The sequence below is a fragment of the Miscanthus floridulus genome, chromosome 1, assembly GCF_019320115.1.
Source record: "Miscanthus floridulus cultivar M001 chromosome 1, ASM1932011v1, whole genome shotgun sequence".
Lineage (NCBI taxonomy): Eukaryota > Viridiplantae > Streptophyta > Magnoliopsida > Poales > Poaceae > Miscanthus > Miscanthus floridulus.
This window is the reverse complement of record NC_089580.1, coordinates 4,507,604-4,517,781: the sequence shown is the minus strand read 5'-3', so window position 1 is coordinate 4,517,781 and position 10,178 is coordinate 4,507,604. Positions and strand designations below refer to the sequence as shown.

At 43.5% G+C, this 10,178-nt stretch overlaps 1 protein-coding gene and 1 long non-coding RNA gene across 3 annotated transcripts; both read left to right on the top strand.

The window, feature by feature from the left end:
* Positions 1-1,968: 1,968 nt before the first annotated feature.
* Positions 1,969-3,734, top strand: LOC136513920 (uncharacterized). Its single transcript, XR_010773568.1, has 3 exons — positions 1,969-2,098; positions 3,203-3,330; positions 3,680-3,734. It is a non-coding gene; the product is annotated as an uncharacterized lncRNA (long non-coding RNA).
* Positions 3,735-3,794: 60 nt separating this feature from the next.
* Positions 3,795-6,047, top strand: LOC136510639 (B3 domain-containing protein Os03g0620400-like). Of its 2 annotated transcripts, none has more exons than XM_066505203.1 (4): positions 3,795-4,135; positions 4,493-4,714; positions 4,876-5,538; positions 5,631-6,047. In XM_066505203.1, the coding sequence occupies exons 1-4, from the start codon at positions 3,911-3,913 to the stop codon at positions 5,868-5,870; spliced, it is 1,350 nt and encodes a 449-aa protein (XP_066361300.1). In that variant the 5' UTR covers positions 3,795-3,910; the 3' UTR covers positions 5,871-6,047. The 2 variants fall into 2 exon arrangements, with proteins under 2 accessions (XP_066361300.1, XP_066361692.1); XM_066505595.1 differs by having other exon boundaries at positions 4,536-4,714; positions 5,631-6,045.
* Positions 6,048-10,178: the final 4,131 nt, after the last annotated feature.

Below are 10,178 nucleotides of genomic sequence, written 5' to 3'. Positions count from 1 at the left end.
GTTTTCTATCTATGTTTAATTATTTATTCAGTCTATTTTATAGGCACGCGCAGGTAGATAATGGATGACAAAATTCAAGCATCCATAATTTATCTCTTTGACTTTGAGCATGAGTTTTGTTTTTATTTTTTAATTGATATATTGTCCTTTTTGTTTTTATCGTAGCGTTAGCATGGGCATGCATGAAAAACAAAGTTGTCTTTACACTGCAGAAATCTTTCAAAGATCTTGCATAGATTATTCTTGTATTGAATATTATATATACAATCACCTACATATTCTAATTAAACTACAAAATTTTGAATTAGGATACGAGGTAAGACATGCAAACAGATATTTCAAAACTACCTGTAGAGTCCAAAGAACTTAATAAATAAATCATTCTGGAGGCAATACAAATTCTCTCTAATCTTTCATTTGGTGTAGTTAGTATTATCATAGTACCCGCATGTATTTATGAGAAATAAATCGTGGACAAAACGTGGATATTTTTTGGTGCGACATTCCAACATGGGTCCATCGTCCTGCCAATATCCTTGAGGCAGATCATATAAAGAATAAGAGTCCCTCTGTGAGATTGCTCACAAGAGACTCAAACTTATATATGATCATGGTAATATTGAATTGCTTTGCATCAAAAGCATCGACAATGATAAACGGGGACATAGGTTTTAGTATGCATAGTGGAGGAAAACTCAACCTTGACCTTCTTAGTAGCTTTTCTGAGCCTTTGCAGTGTTAACTTGTTCTTACTCAGATAGTCAAGAGGTGCACCATAAAGTTATGCACCACTAAGAAAAGTGTCACCATTGGTTGCCTTGACTAGAAAAATGTGTCGAAATTAAGAATTACAACACCTAATTCATCATCTTGGAACAGACACTCAAGTGGATACCTTATTCTACAATATATAGTCTGTGTGGAAATAGTCCTAAAGTCACACATATTTATACGGTGAGTATAACTATACTTTGTTTTAAAATTTTATGAAGAGATTTTTTAAGACACGCAGTATTATCCATGTGACAGGCACTAATATTTACATATATACTCGAACCTGTGTGTACAGGATTATATGGAGATGCAAGCGGAACTTATTCATGGATTTATTGGCGCATGAAAGAAATGGATATCGCAGAATTCTTTCTAGCCGATATAAAATATTATCTTAGCCATATCACGAAAAAGTCTATACAGTAGCTCCGTTCGGCTTATCTCATATTCGGCTTGTTCGGCTTCTTTTTTCAGCCGGAACAGTGTTTTTCTCTCACAACATTTCAGTCAGAACAGTGTTTTTCAGCCAATTTCAGCCAAGATTCAGCAAGCCGAACGGGGCCGAGTAGAGTTTGTGAGCCTGCGACGCCGCGCTCTCCAGTGACTGTGTTAATTTCACGAACTTTGCTTTTTGAATTAAATGTCACTTTAACGTCGGTATTTAATTTAACAGTATTATTATCTTATCGTGCGATCCGTGTGTTTTTAGTACAAAAGATTTAGTTCTTCCGTAGCAACACATGAACACGCTACCTAGTATCTATATATATTATATACAACTAAAACATACGAATTATTAACGTCTATTGGCAGCACCAAAACCACTCTGCTATCCATGGCAACCTGGCGCAGAAAGGAAATTTACCGCGACCCGTCCCCCGTAAAGAAAATAAAAACCGCGGGAAAATAAAAATTGCTGACAGAAAAATCACACGGAAAAAATTATTCCCACCGGTGAATGGAAGGCAAGCGCCAATCTAGGAGTCAAAGGAAGTAACGGAATCACTACGAATTAGGAAGTAAAGGAAATAATGACGGCCATTACGGAAGTGGAAGGAGAGGAAAAATAGGAAGAAAAGAAAAGAAAGGCCACCGATCAAGCGACGCTACGGGAGAGAAAAAAAAAGGGTCACGTTTGTTGAGGCCTGCTGGCGCGTCCGAATCTCCAACAAGAGCGGCGGCGCAGATCTGATTCGTCGTCATCCTGGAGGCACGCATGGCGCTTGTTGTCTTCCAGTGACGAGCGTTCCTCTTTCGCTCCATATCGCACGGCCAGACGGATTTCGATAGTGGCCGAACGACAACGTGGAAGCAGCAAGTGACGGTCAGTTTCTCCTCATACCGTCATGCGTGCTTTGTTTGATCTTGGACCGGTGCTTGGTTAGATCTTTGTTCGATTCATTTTTTAGCTTTTGATTTGACAAGATCAAGCACTTGGCCGCTGCATTACAACACAACTGATCACCGAACTCTCACCAGTCGACCACACATAAAACGCACGCGTGGGAGTTCATCAAACGCTTTCGACTTCTGGCCTCCTGTCTATCTTTTGTCTCCACAGAATAGATAGAAATGCAACTATGAAGCTGCGATCCTGGCCAGTGTGACGGAATGTTTGCAAAGCTTGGTTGATACTTAGGTATTGCTCTGCACCATTCATTTGACATTTCATTTCCTCAGGTTGTGGGGATATATAACAAATGTTAAAATTCGGTGCTCATCTATTGTGTTGTATCTTGGGACTGCTAGTTGCCAGGAAAGCAAATCATGACATCTTCTGCAGATTCCTACCCGTTCTTCAGTGAAAAGTACATTCAAGTGTTTGGGGGAGGGCAAAACACTCGATTCGATTGTTCACCGTTCATCTTCCTCCTCGCCCCGCCGTTGTCGTGCTAGGGTTTTATCGGAGCTCCGGCGAAACCCTAGCGTAGCCGCGGCGGCCTCCTTCTTTCCATCCCCCTCCTCCTTCCGTGGCGAGCTCCGGTCATGAGTGCCCCCGCCTCCCCCGCTGCCAGGACCTAAAGGCCGCCCTCCCGCTGTCCCCACCGCCTGGCCGGCCTGCCTCACCCGAGCTCCTAAGGCCGCCTGACTTGGAAAAGAAGAGGGGGGAAACGTCGGATTTGCAGAAGAAAACAAATCGAGTGTTGAGAGGGAGAGAAACACTCGAGTGCGGGATAGCATTACCGAAAAAATCTCATATACATAGTAGTAGTGCCAAACTGCAATATAAGTTTATGCTGAACATTCACTTTGTCATCTTTTATTTTTCTTTCTCGGCTCCGCCCTTGTTGTGTCGTAAATCATCTGTCCTAAGTTAAGGGCAATCTTCTCTCCTATTCTAACTTGAATGTGGTGTCGCCAAGTTATACTGAATATTTGTTCAGTTTGTTGACTCTAATTTCTATCTGACATATCCTGCAAATTGCAGTGAACATGGCTGGACAAGGCTCCCACGTGAAGAAATCTTGTGCTTGTTGCGAAAGGTACATGGATCATTTGCGTGGAAAGATGACGTCTTTCCTCTTGCTCATGTCTGCTAATTATAGGCACAGCATGGTGAGTCTTCCTATAAGTTTAATATCTTTGCCCTGATACATTTTCATTATCTACCATGTTTCATTTGGAGATAGATTTCAATCTTCGTAGTAGTATATAGTTGCCTACCCTTTCCATAAATTTCACTGAATCTGTGTGCTACACAGAACTGAAAGATTCTAGAACCATACATCGTGATTAATTGAGCAAGTGAAATCAATTACATTCCTGAATTTCAAACCTACTTTTCATCAGTGAATTGCAAAACAATGCAACAGAAAACATAATTAGACAACGCTTGCTCTCTGATGCTTGGATTGCTCTGTATAAAGATATATGCATTATATTTGTTTCACTGTTCTTGGTGCAGACAATGCCTGCCAGGTTCATGAACCAATTTGGAGGAGAGATCTCAGAGAGCATCGACATCGAATCCCTGACGGTAGTGTTTATGCTGTCAAGGGCACGGAGTACATGAACAAGACGCTCCCCCAGTGTGGATGGAAAGCATTTATCGATGCCCATCCCATAGAAGAGAATGACTCGTTGCTGTTCCAGCACATTGAGAAGGCCCGTTCTAAGGTTCTGATAATCGATCCTGATGGATGTGAGAAAGTCTTTCCCTGCGATGGGATCAGAATCAGTTCTAGTAACATCCAAGAACGAGACACGGATTGTGTTGATGTTTCAGATAGGTCCCATGACCATGCCGACAAATCATCAAGAGTTCGTAAGAGAGTCTCTAGCTGTCAGAGGGATTGTCCAAGTCAACGTAGAAAAGCTGCAAGGATTACCACAACATCAGCATCTTCGTCTGAGGAATCAGGTTATTATGTTATAATAATTGTTGGCTGCCTTATACCTGCATGAAAATAATTTCTTTTTGTTAAATATGCCTGTGTGCAATGAGCTTTGGTTTGATTTATCTAAAAGACCTTTTATTTGTTTGTTTGTTTTTTCCTAGCGGCTTTTACACTACCAAAATGATGGAGTTCTCCTAGTACAATAAGTAGTTATAAGAACACTACCACCAATCCGCACATGGGAATCCTCACTAGGAGGCATTTGTTAGGAAAAAGGCCATATTCCATACTTAAATATTGAATGCTAAACACTAGGTAAACCCCACGTCACTAGAAGTTGCAAATTCTGGTTGTGTACTAATTATATTAGTTATGTGCAGGACCAGATTCTGACTGGCACCGCTGAATATCAATGGTCTTCAGGTTTTGATGATGATCCTAAGACAAATGCGGCTCCTGATTATGTCTTATCATGTATGAGTATTCTATCTGATGAACAAGAGGAGCAAGTAGATGCACTTATCAAGCAAATCCAGCCTGAAACTACTGTATTTGTGGCACTAATGAAGCCCGGCAATGTGAAAACACGAGGCCCTAATCTCGTAAGCTGCTGTCTTCTCTTTTGTCAATTAAATTGGTCTAATCCAATCCTGCAAATGTTCAGCCTTTTTTAGTCAGCTCTCACTCTCAGCTGTATGAACCTCTTATATAGTCTATATTCGAGTCATATTTGCTGATCCATCCCATTCCCATCTGGAATTAGGTAATTCCTAGCGCTTATGCAGCCGTGCACTTCCCACACAAAAATCAAGTCGTGACGCTTCAGCGGCCAGGCAAGAGCAAGAAGTGGCATCCCAGGCTTAACGTCAGAAAAGATAAAAGTTGCCATATGTTAATGGGGCCTTGGTCACACTTTGTGCAAGACAACCATGTGCAGGAAGGTGACATCTGCATCTTTCAGCCATTGAAGACTGCTGGCGTAAGGTTCACTCTGATGGTTCATCTGATTCATCAGTCAAAGGTTGGTACATTATTACATGATGAAAAAAATGGAAACAGTCCTAGTCCAGCAGGAGGAACAAGCTCCAGTAGAGGCAAAACAATGAGGTCAAAGGCAAATGATCTTAAGATTGTGCACTCAACTGATGGCAAAGCAAAGGCGGAGGTGACGCCGATAGCGCGTGTTAAGGAGGAACCGGCCGATCCGGGACCTTCTAATTCCAAAGGTTATTGGACTGATGATGAGTCAGACGATTCTGGTGGACCTTCTGAAGCAGGTCTTTACATTCTGTCAGCCCATGCTCATTTGGCTGATGAGCAGAGGAAGAAAGTTGAAGATATAGTTGGCAGCATTCAGTGTCAAGTTCCCATTTACGTGGCAGTGATGAACAAGACCAGTGTTGCTGTCAACGGCACCTGCGTCTTAGTAAGCAGCTCAAGAACCCCTTTTTTTCCCCCTGTGGCTATTGATTAACAAATTGTATGTATGTATGATGTATGTATGCATGAATGAAACAGTACTTCGGCAAGCAATACACCAGCAAGTACCTTCCACACGGGGAGCACACCGTGACGCTCGTGAGGAACGGGAATAGCGCGGCATGGAAGGTGAAGATGCATGCGCAGATGTTCAGTAAAGGCTGGCGTGACTTTGTCCGCGACAACCGCCTCAAACTCGACGACATCTGCCTATTCCAGCTGACCAAGGACGACATCAAGATGCTTACAATGACGGTCTATATCATTCGCCATGTCTAACATTGTTAGTTTCTACCAGCTGGTTCGATCGTGGCATTAGGATAATAATAGAATGCTGCTTTCCAGAACTTCATGCTGCAATACTAAATGTTGCCTTTGCTGTGATATAAGAAAAGGACGAACCTTAATTTTTTGATGCACTGAATATCCTTTGTTACAATATATTGTTATATATTTGGATCTGTAGGTCTCTTCCGAGATTTCTGGTTGCTAATAGGTTTAACTGCTGCAACCGAAATTCGTGAAATTTTTAACCCTGGAATTTCGGATTTTGAACCCTGGAATTTTAGGTAATTTCAGCGGTCGATGAAAGAAAAATCCGAAATTTTATAAACACTAATTCAGTGTGCTATATAACCCTAGAATCATATTTTCTATTGTGGCCACACCAAGTTAATTGTGCTATATGTGCAGGTGGACTAATGGAGACCGGACCTCACTTGTCCTGCACTGCCCATACGTTCGAGAAGTGTGGAAGCTTGTTTCGGGCCAGGAGCAGTTCAATGTAGCTCAGCAAATTCAGCAATCAAATTTCGACAACATAGCTGAATGGCGCGAAGCTGCCCATATATTGTTATTATATTTGGATTTGTAGGTCTCTTCCGAGATTTCAGGTTTGTTACGGTATTTGGACTTGTAAACCATCTCGACATAAAAGTTGTTAACTACAAAGTTGTATATCTCTTTAAACTCTACAATGTTGATGCAAAGTTTATCTTCATCCAATCTAATATAACAATGTTATGATTTTTTTTGTGCAAAGCAGCCTAACACCGCGACGCTCATGAGGAACGGGAAGAGCTCGGCATGGAAGGTGAAGATGCATGCGTAGATGTTCAGTAAAGGCTGGCTTGGCTTTGTCCGCGTACAACCGCCTCAAACTCGACGACATCTGCCTATTCCAGCTGACCAAGGACGACATCAAGATGCTTACAATGACGGTCTACATCATTCGCCATGGATAACATAATTGTTAGTTATTAATTTTAATTTCTACCTGGTGTGATCGTGCATTAATTAGGATGATATAATAGGATGGCTGGGCTTTGCAGAACTTCCTGCTGCCTTTGCTGTCAAATAAGAAAAGGACGAACCTTAATTTGAAGATGCACTGAACAACCTTAATATTTGGATCTGTAGGTCTCTTCCGAGATTTCAGCTTAAACTTCAACCTCCAGGGTCCCACGTTGCATGCTGTATTATGTCACCCTGTTTTGCTGGCAACTTCCAACAAAAAAGATATCTGTTTAAGAACAAATGCAGACCAATTTACGCCATGTTCGTTTGGGCTTGTTTGACTTATAAGCCGTACTTTTTCAGCCAACGAACAGTACTTTTCTCTCGCACCAAATCAGCCAACAATACTTTCAGCCATGACTTATCAGCCAAACAAGCCCAAATGAACAGTGCGTTGATAGAGCACGTGCAATTTGGGGGAAAACTCTAGAATCACTTTGGATCTGTTTGGCACAGCTCACAACAATTTTTCATGAGCTGTTTTTTTTTGCCAAACACTATGGCCCCATTTGGCACAGCTCAACTTCACTAGTGAAGCTTTTTTTTTGTATTTTAGCTTCACAAGCAGCTCTTTTGATGAAGCTGAGCTGTTTTTTTTTTTACTCCGTTTGGCAAAACAGCTTCACATGAGGACCAAAGTGGCCGCCGGCGCAGGGTGGAGGCACGGCCGCCGAGAGATGGGAAGAAATAGAAAAAAAAAGAAAAAGGAAAGGGCATTGTAGTCATTTTGCCATTTTGGTCCTCCTATAAAGCTGTTTTGTCAAACGGAGTAAAAAACAGCTCAGCTTCATAAAAAACTGCTTGTGAAGCTAAAACATAAAAAAATAGCTGTGCCAAACGGGGCCTTTATTTCTTGTCGTGATATATATACATATATATATTGTATTGGGCCAAACGGGGCCTTTATTTCTTGTCTTGATATATATACATATATATTGTTTTGGGCTGGGATTATTACACAAACATGGCCCAACACCCCCCTCAAAATGGGTGATAGATATATGTGTCATTCCCTTCTTATTTTATGCTAAATTATATTCTTTTACTCGTAAGTCCTAAGCCTTTTGTCAAACAGTCAGCTATTTGACCACTCAAATTTACATGACTTAGCTCTAGCATGCCATCATCTAATTTCTCTTTGATGAAGAAAGGATCTATCTCCACACTGATTCTGTCATGTTGAACGTGATTATTTGAAATACTAATAGCTGACTGTTAGAAACATGCAAGACATCATGTTAATTTTCACTGTGAAGCGAAAAAATAACAGAAACATGCAGATTTCAGAGTTGTACCATGACATGCCTAGTTAAGATGGCTATTGTATTTCCAAACCTACTACAGCGTCCGTGCTCAGCTTTGGCGACGGCCGATGCGGTTGGGATTGAGAATTTTTTTATTTTTTACATATTTTTAAACTAATTTTAAAACTAACACTGTTTATTTTTTTTTTAAATCTAACACTTTTAGGCCGCTGCCTATTCGCATGACGCGGATGAATTAACGCTGCCGCGCCATGCATGGGGCGCGGCGAGGCTGCTTACGTGGCTGCGACAGGGCACTGACCGGTGACGTGGCCAGCCCTACCGCGCCACCGATCAGGGCGTGGCTGTGACGCGCCACGCATCAAGGCACGGCAGTGACGCATCACTCGCCAGGGCGCGGTAGAGGCAAATATAGGCCTGCGGCCCAGTCCAGCTGCGCCACGCCACCGCCCTCCGCCCACGCACGCCGGACGCCTGCCGCGCCAGCCCGCCGCGCCCGCACGCGCCGGCCGCGCCACACACGCCGGCGCGCCACGCACGCCGCGTCCGCACGCCGCCCGTCGCGCCGACCGCGCCATGAACGCCGACGTGCCACGGCCGCCGCCCGCCCGCCGCGCCACCCCCCCCCCCCCCGCCCAGGCATGCCGGCACGCCACGCCCGTCGGCCGCCCACCACGCCCTCCGGCCATGCACGGCGGCTGCCTGCCGTGCCACGGAGGCCCGCCACACCCGCCACCGCCCTCACTGCCATGTTGCCGCCCTCATTGCCGCGCCCGCCACTGCCGCCGCCGTCCTCACTGCCGCGCCGCCGTTGTACACCGCTCCCAACTTCCGCACACCCCTCTCTCTATCCCGTGTCCACCCGCCGCCGCCGCCAAGGCCAGCGCCCGCGCCTCCCAGCCTGGTCTAGCGCGCTGCCGCCGTGAGGACGAGCGCATGCTGCCGTGAGGTACTCCTCTAGTGTATTTGTTGATTGAGTCGACATTGTTAGTATAGTAAGTTAGTACAATAAGTAAAGTTAGTATAGTTAGTAAAGTATAGTCAGTATAGTTAGTAAAGTTAGTTAGTTTAGTTAGTTTAGTTAGTATAGGCAGTATAGTAAGTTAGTATAGTTAGTAAAGTTAGTTAGTTTCGTTAGTACAGTTAGTGAGTCTAGTTAGTTATTGTATTTAGTATAATTAGTTGTTGTAGTTAGTCTTGTATAGATGTTAATATTAGATTAGTTAGTATAGTTATAGTTAGAATATGTATTAATATTACTATGGACAGTACGTACGACGATTTCGATGACTTAATGAAGTTTCTTGAAATACTTTTGTAGATGGATTATTGTGTTAGAGTTTTTTACGGAGGAAGTGTTAGGAGAAAAGATAGTATGTTTGAGGATATGGAAGAAGAATTGGAATGGTTTGATGAACCTCCTAGCTTCAACGACCTTTGTGTCCGTTTGAATGTAAAGTTTGGCGGTGATTTCACACTGAAGGGGAGGTTTGATACTGGGAAGACTAGGGCACACTATGTCCTGATGCCCTTGTGCGACCCTGCTCACTAGTCCCGCTACACTAGGGTGCTCCAAGGTTCCAATGTGCCCATGACTGAGGTGGTGGTGGAGAATGGGTACATGATGCAGGGTGTCCTGGACGGGCCGTTCATTGATGGTGTTGGAGGCAATGAGCAAGAATTGGGGGTCGAAGGGGAAGCAACTCAGGGTAACATGGATTTGGACGGTCAGTTGACGCAGGAGCAGTTTCATTCAAGTCAAGTAGGTTGTATAAGCAATGACTTCGATGTAAATGAGTTTGAACTAGAAAAGGAGGAGCAGGAGGAGGAGAATAGGATCAGTGATGTAGTTAGCAGTGATTCGGATGATTCAGATGATGACCTAGGGAGATAGACATGATATGCCCATACCAGGTTGATGCCATGCCAGTACCTGTTCACTGGTATGCCATTACCAGTACCAACTAAGGTTTTGCATGCTATTTCAGGCTCAGGGTAGACTAGTCACAGATTTGCCAGCAGATGA